A 15,559-nucleotide genomic window follows, 5' to 3' on the forward strand; every position below is an offset into this window, starting at 1 on the left:
AGTCTCCTGAACATAAAAAAAATACACACTAATAGAGATATTAAAAACACTGATTTCCCCCTCTGGTTTGACGCCCCGATCAGTCTTCCTTTTAGTGAGTTAGGAAGGCCAATTCAAGGTGTGATTGTGTGCATTGCAGTGGCTGGTCTAGTAGAACTTGTTCAGCGTGGTGTGCTTTACAACTAGCAAAATACGGATATGAAATTAGACATACAGTATAGAACACAGTTTTTTAAATACCAGAGACTTGCCTTAAATACCTTGCACTCCTAACTGTTTGAGAAATAAGAACAATATGAATTTTAGGCCATATCGCCTAACCTACCTTTAAATATAAATGTTTAATGACTGTATCCAAACTGCAAATATACATTTATAAATGTAAAAATAGGCCGATGCAGCAGGCTGATGCAACTCTACCAAATAAAAATAGACCACAAGCATTACTGTCTGTAGAAGGAAAACAGAAGAAAAAAAAAATCCATGAAAAGGATGGGAGGGAGGTGGTGCACTTTGGGTGTCATATATGCATATTCCAGGCCAGCTAAAGCTCCTTCAGTCTCCTATAGAAGACCCTGTCCAATTCTTTAGGGAATTAGCAAACAAGTGATGGGAAGTCTGCGACAAAACACAGACAAACCTCCCAGCCCGCCGCCACCCAGGCCTCCGCCTGGCAGGGCGCTCCCCTTTCAATACAAGAATTTCACACATTTCAATGCCCATTACAACTTCAAAGAATCAAATTTTCATCATTGTCTGTCATCTGCCAGTTGATTTGTATAAAGGGGGTCCTTTTTGCATGAACTCCACACAAAAGGCCCGCTCGCTAACTGTGCTGCAGAAAACTTCCCCACCCGATGTTAAGCCGGCAAAATTACAGACTGGGTCTGTATACAGTTTGCTTCACTGAAACAACAATTTTAATACACCTCAAGATCTAAACTGTGTTAAAATTATTCACAAATAAGATCTCCGCTTAAAAAAATACAATAAAATGGCTAACCTTTCATGAAGAAAGGGAAGGGTGAGTGAGGGGGGGGGCAGGCACTTCAAGAGTACTCATTATTTCCGGTTGCCCCATCTACTTAACCTTAACAATTCACACTGGAGAGGAAAACAGCCTCTTCAGCAGAAGGGCTGGTTCATGACACAATAACACACGGTCAGAGCGGGAAAAACGAAGGAACCCAGATCTGTTTGATCTCAGAAGCATCGACAAGTCATCAAATACGGTGAAGATTTCACAAGAGTGTTTCTTGTTACAGGAACAAAAGGCTTGGACCTGAACGTACTATTTTGGGGTTTAAAACTGATGAAAGATAGTTTTTTTGAGTATGTCAGAGGACAAGCCCATCAAAGCTTTGTTCTTACAAAACATTTGTAGGGAGTTTTCAGCCACATACTTACATCAGGGACACTGCCACAGTTGTAAAACCTTATTTATGATTTAATAGAGCCATTCGTTATTGGTGTGGTTGGATCAGGACAACCGGACGGTTGTTCTGAGGTCTTTTTGTGGTTGAGAGTACTGTGTGCTACAGGTCCCTGTGAGAACGCGCTCTAAGACGAACGCAGGAACATCACTCTTCCAGACACATTAGTGTTCATCCCAGATCATACGCCCCTGGGATTAACACACAGGTCCACGGTTAAGCATGCTACACAAACCGCTTCACGTGGCTGGATAATCTCTCCAGTTGTAACAGACCCTAAATCATAAGCTTGGAGCATCGAGAAGACTCAAACATATAGAAACGTCCTTAGGATAATCAGCCGATATTCCTCACACTGTCCTGAAGAAAAATACGTCTAGACTTCTTTTGAGGGGGGGAATAATATGCTCGCATACATTAGTGTAAAAGCTAGGAGGGCTACCGGCACAACAAGCACAAAACCAGAGGGCCTCAAAGAGGGTGAAGGAGGCGGGTTCCCAGGAAGACTAGAGAGGGCCGTCACAAAGGAAAAACCCACACGGAGAGCCCTTTTTCTGCCACGTACAGGAAGTAAAATGAGAACGATGAAGTTTGACACTATTCACAGAGACGACAATACCTGGCAGAGCAGGCAGAAAGCCTGGCTTAAGAAAAGGGGGGAGAAGGCTGGCGAAATCTCCATCACGTGAAAGCGTGTCGATATTTCTGACACCTCCAGGCTCCGTCTGAGAATTAGGAGCAAGGGGGCTGGTGCCCTGAGGCTGTCAGGGCAGTGCTGCACGTCTGAGCGTCGCTTTTCCAAAAACTCCACAAAGACCCAGGGTGGGAGACTTCAGTGTAAACAAGTTTTTACAAGTTGTAAAAACCTGAACAAAAACACCCCACCTTTTTACCCAAAAAGATAAATGGATCGAAATCATCCCAGATAATCATGAGAGAAATATGGTTCTTCATGCCAACTGGTATAACAGAAAATTCAGACTACGAAAAGACTTGGTGAACTACATATGACTAAGCTATAGAATCTCTAGATGTGCTTCTTTGAAAACCTGTTTCCTCTCTCCTCAAATCCATCCACCACTCACTGATTCTCAGGTCAGTGTCCCCACTTACCCTAAGATACTCTACTAGTTTATTCAACTGCCGTCTGAATATTGTTGAAATATTCTGATAGCAACTACAGGTCTGGTCCAAAAGGAATAAGACATGTACTGATGTGAAACAACAAAGGTGCCGTAAAAGAAAGAGGATTAATCCAAATGCATAACCAATATGTTATCTTAATATTATTATTATTGTTATAACAGACAAAATGTTTTGTGCCTGTCAGTACTGCTTGTCCTCCATAAATATAGTAATCTCTCTCCTCCTTTGGTTTGAGTCCATTACTTAAAACATCAGGGACTGGTTTTAGAAAATAAAGCATGATATGGGTTCAAAGCCAATGAAAAAAAAAATTACTTGCTTGTCTAGGATTTCATTTAGTAAAAACTTCAAGCTGCATTACATACTTAGATTCCAATGGCAATATCATCTGTTTTGGGCTTTGAAAACAAGTTCATATTAAAGAGCCAGGGCCCAAGACATCTGACAACATGAAGATGAAGACTAGTACAGACGAAAGTAGCGGGTCTTCTCTGAACTGCTCGACTGCAAATTCAATTACCCGGGAAATTCCCAAAAGCCAAATATGACTAAACAATGAATCACTCACTGAAAATGTTAAAACAACTGAATGTTTAAACATTACAACCTGACATCAACCAGACACAGGGCAATTCTGTCTGCTTTTGACAAACTACTAAACTGGCGAATCAAACTCCTTGTCAAAAACCCTTTTGTAAAGTATGAGGGGAAACCAGGCTTGATAATGAAGTTGCCTGTGTGTGTCTGTCACACGGGGCTTTCAGCCATCAGGATGTTTTGGCGGAGGAGGAGGGTGGATCTGACGGGTGTGCTGAGAGACTGGCCACCCTATCCTTCGACGGCGTGTACGGTCGGGACCACCATATGCCAAAACCTCACAGCCGGCGTGGTTTGATGTGGGGGGTCAACAGGTCAGCCAAACTGAATCATGGCGAATCAGCGCTAGGTCAAAAGAAAGATAAAACATCACACCCTTAACCCTCCAGCAGGAAAACCGTTTCCAGGATGCAGATTTCACTCATCGCCCTCGAGTTTCCCCTCCTTCGGTCATCTTTGAAGTGTGAAAAGTGTGCCAATTACCGATCTGACTTGTAGGGGCGTTTCCCACAGACGTAAATATTGTGAGGTTTTGCTTCTGTGAAGGAGTGACTGTGCAGGGAAGTAAGGAGCAGATGGCGGCCAGGATGGTTTAATTCTCACGTTACACACTACAGCAGTGATACGGGGTTAGGAAGGGGGGGCAGTGTCTCATCTGCCCACTGCTACGTTACCAGTTAGTTTATTTATGCCCTCTGCAACCTCTGTTACAGAGATAATACATCTAGGGTAACGTGGGGTTAAATGCCGCCTGGCCATTTAGGGGGCTGTGACATGTAATAAAAATAAAAATAAAATACTATAACACTAATAGTAATAATTCTACTATGTAATTTTACAATTTTAAGTTTCATAGGTGATCAAATAACCTACTGGCCAGGTTCAAACCAATTACATTTACAAAGCATTTCTTTGATGAAAATGCAAGGATTTTAAAAATGTGTTTAAGTAGACAAAGCATGAGACAAAATAGAAATGGCCTTGATTTCAAATGATAGTTTTGTATCCATTTTGAAATCGGGTTACGGTTAAAGGGGTTCCTAATGGGGTTCCTTGCAAAGCTACAGAGAAGAGAACAGGGAACGTTTCTCTTAATCCGCGCTGCAAACACTCCTCTCCAGCTAGCAACATGCCGTTTCCTCACTCTGAAGGACCCTTGAAGAGATCTCTACTTACAAGTGTGCAGTCTAGATGAAACAGTCTACAATTCAAATGATGACCCCCCACCCACCACCACCCCAAACAATGAACCCTGTCCTCTGACCCCCCCTCCCTCCCCTCCATGGCCCCCCCTCCACCCCCACCCCCATCCCCAGTCTCAAGTCGTGAGACTTCCACAGGCTCACATCCCAAGGGGACAACCAGACAAAACAGACACTTGAGGTCTGTGAGGACAGGAGTGAGGGAGAGAGGATGATGGGTGGAAGAGAGAGCATGAGGGATGAGGGTTAGACTGTTCCCCTGAGTCATCCCCTAGACTGAGTCTGCACCCCTGTTCTGCAGGCTTTGACTCAAGCTAAAAATAACATTCTGTGGAATTCTTCTTAGTTGGTTGTGATTCTGAACTGTCTGAGGGGTATACTAAAGATTGACAGCAGGGGCCTGTATTTGAAACACTAGCTCCAAATAACTAATTAATTTATTTTTTATTTTTTTTACTTTCAAGAAACATTGGACAAAAAATAATTTGGAATCCTTAATATACATTTACGTGGACAAACTTAACTTCTGTATGAAATCCAGTCAAATCAATCAGATGACCCAAAGATGTGTTGTGCCAGTTCAGTGCTGTCCTCCGCTCTTCCTTCCTACGCGTCTTTCACTCTCACCACCTCCCTCTCCAACTCGTTAAACCCCAGTGCCTTTAGACAACTCTATAACAAACTTCATGAGCGCTTTAAGATTCTTGTGTTGTCTTTATGTGGAAGGAGAAAGGGTGATCGGCCACAGACAGGCAGTAAGCAAGGCCCTGTCCCAAAGCAGACGGGCAGTAAGCGAGGCCCTGTCCCAGAGCAGACAGGCAGTAAGCGAGGCTTGTTCCTCCGCAGCTATTCAGAGCAGACGAGCCTCGGGCTGCGGGAATGTTTGGTTCTTCGTTCCGCGCAGTGTTTTGTGTTCGCAAAGGAACAGACAGCATAACTCTAGTAGCTGGTGAGAGGTGAATTGCAGGTGGGTGATATCTTGTGTGCTGACAAGAAAGCTATGACAATTCGACACCAGTTAATTTTTCACTCCAACAAGTTTTCCTCCTCGTGTCTTGCATTTCACCGGGAAATGTGACAACAATGAGCTTTTACTCTAACTGGTTCAGTTAAAATCTGTAATATTACTCTCATATACAACAACCCACTGATCCAATAAGTCTGTTTAAAAAGTTGTAGATGAAACATTGAGGCGACTCCTGAAAACCGGAACACGAGCCCCGTCCAGAGCAGAGGGCGTTCTGTGTTATGGGCCAAGCTTGTTTGATTGGAGGAACTAGAATAGTACTACACGCCGATTGATATCAATCTTTTCCTGTGAAGGGTCCATACTGCTGCATGCCTGAAAGGGAAATGAACCCTGCACGAGACAGAAGGTTCCGCACACACGCGAAGGTTCCGCACAAGCGCGAAGGTTCCGCACACGAGCGAAGGTTCCGCACACACACAAAGGTTCCGCACAAGCGCGAAGGTTCCGCACACGAGCGAAGGTTCTGCACAAGCGCGAAGGTTCCGACTTCTGTCAGTCTCACCATCATGCAGTTTCTAGTCTTCTCGTTGGCTCCTATCATATGAAAGTTAAAACATGCTGAACAAACGCATGTTGCTTGGACTCTGTTGCTGCATATCTCAGCCTTCATAGACTATTTTTCTAGTCCTTTAAATTTAAACATATTTTCATCATCTTCTAACACTTGCACAATCAAAACCATAATATATTCTGAAATCTGTGCCAACCCCGGCAGCTTCAAAGTGGGCCTGTGGGTCAGGTTATCAGTGTTTTGACTAAGAAGGAGACACCAGGTGGTGAGATGAAACTAAATTAGCTAAAGGCTGTTGCATGTACACTCACAAAGGCCTTTCTTACAGCACCGTGATAGTTACCTTCAGGACTACATACTTGAAAAGGGAGTATTTCAGTACTCCCTAATAATGCTGCGTTCTTTGCAGTTATTTGTGGTAACAGGCTTATATGCTTTCAACATTCACTAGGCAATGTTTTGCCAAGGCCACAATTTGTGTCAAATGTAGTCACTCACTGGAATGCCGACACATTTGAAACGAAAAGAGAAAGCATGATTTCACACACATCGATTAACATTCCTCCAAAACTCTGCCAGGTTTTCAACCAGGGAGAGATCCTCACCAGTTTCTCATCCACGGTGATGAGCTGCGTTTCTTGTCCCTGTTTCTCTGCCAGCCTCCATGCCGAGGTGCTTGTTAATCTGCAAAACAGACAGTTGGAGAGATATTTAAATGGCAGAAGCAAGGAAAAAAGGCACAAGCTGCAAAAAATAAATTACGTAAACAGGCTACCACGACAGCAATTAGGCTAGCTGTTCTAGAGGAGGTGTAGGGGCTGAGAGTGAAAGGAAAGAGTGGGGGGGAGGGGAGGAGTTTGTTTTCTCCCCCCATTAGTTCTGTCTGGAGCCCTCCTGGCAAGCTCCCACTGGCCTGCTACTGACAAACTGCACGTTCTGCTGGCCCAACTGTCATCGGGTCCGTGGCGGGGACTGTGTGGGCTCTCTGAGCGTAGAGGCTTCAGCTTGTCACGATACTGTTGTGTACCCCGCTGCCTCGGCTGGGGAAGACCAGCCAGCAGGAGAACGACAGCTCTGGGGCCTGTGTGCTGAGCCAGCAGGCCATGCGGAGAAGACTTAAACAAATAACAGGTCCTTGTCTTCAGGATTAATGTCTGCAGTCTGTCACGTTATCTTGGACAAGAATATCAAATGTTATTAGTTGAGCTGGCAGGTGATGTTCTGCAAAAAAATTGAATACAAATATAGGCCTAGTTTCCCAAATACTAACTGTCAGTAAGGATAAGCCTAGTGCTGGGAGCTATTGGAAATGTACCAGAAACGACATCAAGACTCTCTTTACCAACCTATTTGGTCCATTTGACCTAAAAAGTAATCCAGTGCAAGCCACGTTACAAATACCAGTTTGGAAATGATCAACAACAGGCTATAGGATAATAGTTTTTACATCCATTCCTGGACAGCACCCTGACTCACAAGCTACTCAGACGATACATAAGCATTACTATACTGAGACCATGCCAACATCCTGAAGAGGACGGAGTGAGATCATGATGCAGCAGACCCACTACCTCACCAAGGACATGGTTCTCCTTTCACCTGGATATATTCTAGCCGAGTGACTGCCAATCTGGAGGGAATAGTCTGTAAACGCGTGAAAATATATCAGATTGCCTCAATGATATTTCAGGATAAAATTTTAAACATGTTGAGCGATTTCGTGGGTTTGATACATTGAAAACCTGACTTTTAGTCTTTGTTAATGTCGTTAGCTAGCTAACTAGCTACCAAGCTACGCTCTCTTAGCAAGGCCAGACCACTGCACTACCACCCATATGTAAACTAGCTATGTAGCCACCTTTGCTAGCAAGTTACCAGAGGACACGCGTAGAGTTCCTGGCTTGCAAATTCAGTGCAGTTTAGATTTAGTTCCCCAAAAGTTCATATGCCTCAAATCCAGCATGCATGTTTAATACATGTTCAAGTGATGAAGCTTGAAATTTTAGAGTAGCATAATTAGCGGTGTGTATCTAGCGTTAGCCAGCTAGCACTAGCTAGCTGACAGCTAAGTAGCGCATTTGCTAAGCTAGCCATCTTCATTTACCTGGCTATGGACGGTGCATACATTGACACCGTTTAAATGATCATAAATAGGGACAAAGTCTTATAAGAAAAGGACTCGCCATTACCTGGTGTTATTCAGAAATATTTTTGTGCCTGAATCCAGCAGAAAGAGACGTCCTAACCCAAGAAGTGACATTGAGGACGCCATAATTTTGTCAACACGGCTACACTACGGAGTCCGACGAAGTTCAAAAAGTAAATCGCGTTTCCGTCTGACAGCGACAGCTCATAACATTTCAGGAGCTGGGAGTTTAACTGTTCAACCAATGTATAATTGCTGTAATCAGTAAATTGACTTCCGTCTTTACACGGTGATTCATGCATCACTATTACTCATTTGAGTAATGCTATTATTTCCTAATTACCTCTCAAATCAGCTTACTCAAGATTCCTAATCAAGGTATTTTTCCTTATAAACATGCATTCTCATGTTATAAAGATCTGCTGGAATTTAGGAAAATAGGCATGTTTGATGAAAGTGTAGGTTAAAGCAAATTTATCAGATTGTTTTGTTGTTCCATACTTCAATACAGGTTTCCACCTCCCTTACTTCTACATTGACAGCTAATGCTTAGGCCCTGTTTTGAACTGTTTATAACTGTTGTGTAGGTGTTGTAATGAATGGTCATATGTTAGTGTTTAAGGACTGGACAGCTAAACATTAATACCATATGTACCAAGAATGAAATGCTATATACGAGTCAAAAGTTTAAGGAAAAAAACAGTTTAATTGTTTAACTCTTCATATATGTACAAATACCATCAAACTTTTTATGTACATATGACATTTACATAAAAAAATACAAAACTATATATTTATAACTGAATTTTGTATTTCCTTTGTGATGTTTGGAAATAAAAATGCATTCTGAAAAATTATGTGTGAGAAGCAAAGTAATATGGTTTGATATAGTGGTAAGTACTGCTTATATATCATCCTGTAAGCTCCGCAAGAGCGATATGGAGCAACACATTGGCAAGAAGACAGCACACATGTTAATGGCACATTTTTTTTCAAAGAAATCAAGTATTGTCCAAAACCCATCTCTGTTCTAGTGAAAAATATTAAATACTGCTATTGAATAATATTTGACATTACCGTTAGGTATAACTAATGGATAAAGGATAAACAAAGGATTAGTTACAATGCTGCACCATATAAAGTACCGTTGCAGAACCATTGAGAGAATCCCTTTGGTCAGTTATAATGAGTTGTAAACAAACCAGAAACATTTCTGTACATAATGATTGACAGGTTTCCAATAAATAAACACACACTAAACATGCATTTATGTGTGACATAAACATCTGTGATAAAGATTTGACAGTAATAAGCAGATTTTTACAGCTCAGGGAATGCAATTTACAGCTTGCAGAAGACTCATACTTACACGGTACACAACAAATAAATAACACTGCTTCTCTTTGGACAAATACATTTCTTCATAATAAAAAATAAAAGGAAAACATACAACGAAAGAAAAAAAAGTGGTAACTCAAGATATCATGGGAGATAGGAAACCTGACATTGTAAATGTATAAATTATAAAACACGAAACACAGTATAAATAAACATCTAGCAGACTGGACTATATGTATACTTTTTTTTTTTTTCTTTAAAAAATAAATAAGCATACACATGTGTGCAGGACATGATTCCTTGCCCTACGACTTTCCCCCTACTGCCGATCGCCTATCCGTCCAGTAAAGATGACAAATGGATAAATGCCATGTAGTCAGGGTCCTCATCTTCCTCATCCTCCTCCTGGTCTTCTGTGATGGCTACATGGGAGAATACATGGCAACTGTTGTATGAATAGGTACCACAACAGCGCAGAATATCACTGACTTAATGTTCTCAAAAAAGCCCCCTTCAAACCCCCATTACAGCCATGTGTTTGGGATCATTATGCAACTTGGCAGTCCATAATGCATTTGTGGGCATCCCCCCAGTTATGCAACCCTATTTACACACACTAGGTAGTCAGGGCTGCGACGAGAGAGAGAGAGGGAGGGGGTGGGAGTGGCGGGGGCGAGCGGGTCGGGGGGGATGAAGCGTCCAATGTCTCAGGTCTTGTTTGGCAAATTCCTGGAAGCAGCCATACACTCAAGACTTAAAAGCACACACACACACACACTCTCACACACAAAAGTGCCCCTGTGTTCTAGGCTTTTGCTCATTTACGTCTCCTTGTTGTGTCAGACATACTGTTGCTGCCAGCCAGCCGGAGGCTGTGTTACAGACTGACCAGTAGCAGGCAGGTCAAAGGTCAACAACACAGTTTTGAGGTATTTTTTTCTACACAAGAGTTTAACAATTGGAAATGAAAAAAGCACACAAGCAAGAGCAACAATACAAACAGGCAATCCCTCATAAATCCCTACAGATATTTTCGATATAGATATATATATATATATATATATATCTGTATGTATACTCAGGTAGACACATTCACTTGAAACAGCACATAAAGTCAGCAGATAAGTGTTAATTTGTCTGATGGTAGAAGAGAGATGAGACCGTGTCCTACAAGCTTCCTTCTGCTTATACTGCAAACTGTAAAATGCCACTTTTGTTTGACCCATGAGGTGATTATAAAGTTGGTCCCTTAATAGAGTTGATCTCAAACCTTAAGGCACGGTTACCACGGTTACATTAAGGTTGGCAGTCAGAGTGGGGAGGATGTATAAGAAATAAAAACGATTTTATGGTGACATTTGAAAATACATTTTGAAAATTGATATTCCTTGAGGATGTTGCAAAGTCTGATGGCAGCCCAACCTTATGGAGGTTATAGCTCACATTTATATATTTTTACGTAGTATGATAAGGTTTGGTCTGGCACCAATGTTACAATCACCTTATGCACATATATGGATTATGCAAATATATTCGGTTTTCCTTTACATGTTGGAAAAGTGATGTTTGTCACATGATATAGTGCATTTTGAATTGATTGATTACAGCCAAAAGCAAAAAAACAAAACATAAATACATGATTAACATGAAATTACCAATGTGACCGTGGGATTCACAAGCTGTAAAGATCTCTAATATGTCTCTCTAGTCCAAAAAGAAAAAGAAAACACTGACAATGAAGAAACTGCTGGAAACTTCTGGAACCTGCTCGGTTAAGCAGCAGATCCCAGAGGATGAGCTAACTCAGCTAAACTTTAAAGTTACCACGATTGTTAAATTGCAAAATAAAAGTTAGTCTCCTTTATATACTTGTTAGTTTAATGACGTTAGCATATCCAAAACTCCCAAAATGAGTATGTTGGAACTATTATCTTTAACCTATTGATATATGTTTTTTGTTTACTTTGTTTACTTTTTGCAGAAGACATGCAAAAAATAACAAAAGGCAGCGACATAGACAACATCATGCAAGTTCTCCCATTCTCAAGTCCCTTTGCTTGCTTAAGATGTGCTGGGCAGGGGGTGCGGAGAGCGCGTTTAGCGGGGAGATAAGGAACCAAGGAGAGGGAGTTGCTGAGGTAACCCTGAGGTAACCCAGGGTTACAACTGAGGTTGTTTTTGGGGTGGGGAGTGGGAAGGGTAAGAGAGAGAGGGGGGGGGGCATGGACTTGTCTTTAGCTTGGATGATTACTTACAGTTGCAAGATCCTGAATGCTTAACTTCCAGGAGCATTCCCAAAGAGCAAGCGGCCTGTTTCATGGCGCACTCGCTGGGGTATGTGGTGTTGTCGCTGGCGCACACCGCCTCCTCCGGACGGCTGCCTGGGCAGGCCTCATCGCACAGCGAGCAGCGGCCCCTGCTCATTCTGGAGTCCCACAGGCACCTCTTCCCCGCGCTGCACTGGATGTCCTTGCACGACTTGGCCTCTGAGCGCAAGAGAAGAAGGGAACCCGTGTTAGATGCGTCATCGCATCACGTAATTGCGTGCCACGTTATGGTCTTGCCTTGAGGAGGGCTGCATTTGTATCGACGTTCTGTGGCTGACCCAGTATCTCTGCCCTCCAGCAAAGCAAGCTCGACCAAGGGCACCTCCACAACATCGGAAATACTTGGAAATTGTTTTCTAAAAAACGGAATTCATCTGGCTGAAAAGGCTGCCAGCATCATGACACTAAGTTGTCTATCATTTCTTAATCAAACATAACTTAGAACATTCCTTTTAAGTGGAATGTTTTTAAACATACCGAATAACTGTAGGATGTTGGCTATAACTTGTGAGGTACACTCAAACAATTTGATAAGAGCATTGTGAAAACCACAGCCTAGAGCAGGGATCTACAGACTTACTGATGCATTTTCCCTCATATGCAATTCCAATAGATCTGCCAAGAAAGCAGGTTGCTCTTCTCAAGTGACAGGCGCTGGCATAGATGATCCCGTCATTTCCACACAGATACTGCTCAGGAGAAATCACTTCTGCGCAAACAGTATTGCAATGTACACAATGTGCACTATTTGTCTGGTCTACTACGCACGTGGCGCTGCCAAAGCACTTGACGTCACGGCACGTTTCTGTAAAAAAAAGAAAATATGAAGGACAAAAAAAGGAAAGGTTATTAGTAACAAGTTATTTGAAAACATAGCCTAGCGAACTCAAACGACATATCCACCTATAGTTCCACAAAGCAGTACAGATTATGTTGTAATTTATTATGTAACCTGAATTAAGATATCACCACTTAAGCGCGGTGCAGTTTAACATTTCGTTTGCTTCGAAAAAATACTTCCTTACTTTTGCATTTTCCCAGGTATTGGACGTTAAGGTCCGGGTGACCTTTACATTTCGATTTCAGGAGTGCGCACTCGTCTTTGTATGTCTTTTCATCCGATCCGCACACAGGTTCTTTCCAAGTGACGTTGGAGCAGTCAGGAGCGCACACGCAGCGTGGCTTGCTTCTTTTGTTCATCTTGCACCTCTTTCCGGGACCACAGTCCACATTGTCGCAGGTTTCTAAAATCAAATTAATGTTACGCTATTTAATGGCAAGGATTGGAAGTGCCGCTTGCAGTAATTATACACCTGGCGGGTTGACTAATTCTAAATCCCGATTAACATGCATTCCGAAATAGCCCATTACATATCCACGGGGAATTCGGTGCATCATAAACGGTACACTGTTTTTTTTTTGCATCGTTTAAACGGAAGCATACTTTAATCACGTCAAAAACATTCTCAAAGTGTGATAGGTTTGATACAAATGACCACCTTTGCATGGTATGCAGTTAGGGGCTCCACCGTTGAAGATCTTCCACCTAAACAGTGTGCTGTTAGGCACATCCTCCTCCGTCCAAGAATACCCCAGTCTGCCGGTCTTGCAGCACTCGTCTCTGCTCATCCCATACGTGTAGATATCCTGGCATTTATTATTCTTCCCTTGCTTCATCCAACAGTTACCAGCTGTAAACCAAGAAACAAAACACGTTCGTATTATAGTCCGAAAGTCCGAAATCGCCTAACCGTTGACAAACAAGTGCAGTCTGTATAATCTGGATCTCTCCCTCCTTCGAGGCAGGGTCAGGTTTGTCGAGCGCAAATAGACTGTTTTCAACTGAACATTCAATGACTGACAGCCGAAATATACAATGACAACTATAAAAGCATTTTTAAATAGGTTATTAATACGTTGAGAGACCATGTGTTATCAGGACACAAACTGAACTGTCCAGACACTATTGTATGTCTGTGTCAAACCCAAGCGTCTCAGATAATCGACATTCACATACATCTATAGGCTAGCCACTGGCCCATGTTTTGGCATGCTCGATATAGCGTGAAGATTCTGAAACTGCTCTGCTAAATGTTTAGCCACTTGTCCATTGCAACGAGAAGAATAATGCTTGAATTAGATTTTTTTTTTTACAGACACAGGAAGCCTCTAAATCAAATGAGCACCAAAGGTAATGGTCAATGGTTTGGTAACATGTTATTAAGATTACAATCTTTGGCCAAGTCACGTTCCAAGTTACAAAACATGTCGCATATTCTGAGTTATCCGATTCCAAACTCCAATGCGCCTAAGGTGATTTATTTGTACATGGATGCTACGTGATGATTATAATCGAAATACTGGATGAAATTTGAATGGTTTTGCAGCTGAGTGTGTCTCAATGTCATGTAAACCACATTATCGTTAAACACTTCCACGCCCCCCGTAAACTTTGTTTAGCACAACTTTGACAAAGGCTGTCCTATTTACCTACATAAAACATCCCATTTTCAAATGACGAAAACAACTCAATGTGCAAAAGTCCAGAAATGAATTTTCATATCCATATAGTCTAGTTGAATTTCATAATTATTTCTAAACACCTTTTAAAACTTGAAATACAATTCGTTTGAGACTACCCTTATGGCACCTGTTTTATAGAGACATTTGCACATGCTCTGTCCGATACTGGGACATTCAAAATGAATGGAAAGAAACTAACCTTTCTTTAAAAAAGTTTATATCACTGTCATGGTTTTAAGTTCATCCAAACCGAAATGCAGCTGATTCAGCTGGCGCATTTGGAGCCAGAAAATGTTCTAAGTACACATTAAACTAACAAACCTACCTTGAACTTTCTGAACTTCCATGAAATGACAGAGCCATATCAACAAAAGAATTATACCAGGGTGGAAGTGATCGATCTGTAGCATCCTGAGCATGATGGAGACCAAGTGAACCACGTATTGACACAAGCAGCGCAAAAAGTAATCTGCTTATGGTAGCAGTGTTGAACGAATGTCAGTCTGAGAATGCAGCCTCTTTTTAAATCTATAAGGGGTCTCTGGTGGACTGGGGTGGGCGGTCTTCTGGTCTGGGGGAGGGGGGAGTTTCTTGTTCATCCGAAATTCTTTCAATCCCAATCAGGTGACATCTTTAGTCGTAATTTCTCTGAATTTGTAAAGTAAAAGTTTTGTGAAAAATACGTCTCTGGCTAACCACAGTGCGTAACTAATCCCAGTGAGCCACAGAAGTGTTGCTATTGCAACAACCAAGGATGCTTGGAAGACATAAAATACAGAATGTTATGCATTCAAATAGCTATATGTTAGATAACAATTACATAGTTAACTAATTCGTGTTGATCTTATCTAAAGGATGCACGTTTGGCAAATTATAGGTAGCCTAATTTAAACACATATACCGTACTAAACCTGCAGGGTTCAATCAATGTATATGGTTTATATATTCATATTTATACTATTAACAATGAACTAAACTATTAATAACACCCTTTACGGGTTAAACGTTTTGTATTGAGAGGCGGTTTTGTTCAATTCAAGTTTATTATTTGGTTAGTTTTCACCCAACCTTCTATTTGAGATTAACTAGGTGATAACTGAAATTTTCCCACCAACTGCAAATTAATGTGTTAATCTTTTAATGAGACGTGTCTGACTATTGGAAACAGCTATCCATGCACAGACAATAATAGATTTCAGAGGCCTTCATGGATGCTAATATTAGAACAGACAGTTGTTTGGGTTGCTCTTTCGTGTCAAGCTTTTAAATATAATCAGTCCTGTTTCCGAAGGGGCTTCAGAGAGAA

At 41.7% G+C, this 15,559-nt stretch overlaps 1 protein-coding gene across 1 annotated transcript; it reads right to left on the minus strand.

Annotated features, from left to right (window-relative positions):
- Positions 1–8,763: 8,763 nt before the first annotated feature.
- fsta (follistatin a) lies at positions 8,764–14,741 on the minus strand. The gene is made up of 6 exons (XM_062451675.1): positions 14,579–14,741; positions 13,230–13,421; positions 12,756–12,974; positions 12,311–12,535; positions 11,659–11,889; positions 8,764–9,825 (listed from the first exon to the last, which is right to left on the minus strand). The coding sequence occupies exons 1-6, from the start codon at positions 14,670–14,672 to the stop codon at positions 9,737–9,739; spliced, it is 1,050 nt and encodes a 349-aa protein (XP_062307659.1). The 5' UTR covers positions 14,673–14,741; the 3' UTR covers positions 8,764–9,736.
- Positions 14,742–15,559: the final 818 nt, after the last annotated feature.

This window comes from Osmerus eperlanus, chromosome 25, assembly GCF_963692335.1.
Source record: "Osmerus eperlanus chromosome 25, fOsmEpe2.1, whole genome shotgun sequence".
Classification (NCBI taxonomy): domain Eukaryota; kingdom Metazoa; phylum Chordata; class Actinopteri; order Osmeriformes; family Osmeridae; genus Osmerus; species Osmerus eperlanus.

What these genes read in the sequence shown, in the direction of transcription:
- fsta (XM_062451675.1), bottom strand. Translation starts at nt 14,672, where the DNA reads ATGCTCAGGATGCTACAGATCGATCACTTCCACCCTGGTATAATTCTT. An exon ending in TAACTGCATACCATGCAAAG is followed by an intron (nt 12,975 to 13,229) that starts GTGGTCATTTGT and finishes ATTTGATTTTAG; the next exon opens with AAACCTGCGACAATGTGGAC. An exon ending in ATACCTGGGAAAATGCAAAA is followed by an intron (nt 12,536 to 12,755) that starts GTAAGGAAGTAT and finishes TTTTTTTTACAG; the next exon opens with AAACGTGCCGTGACGTCAAG.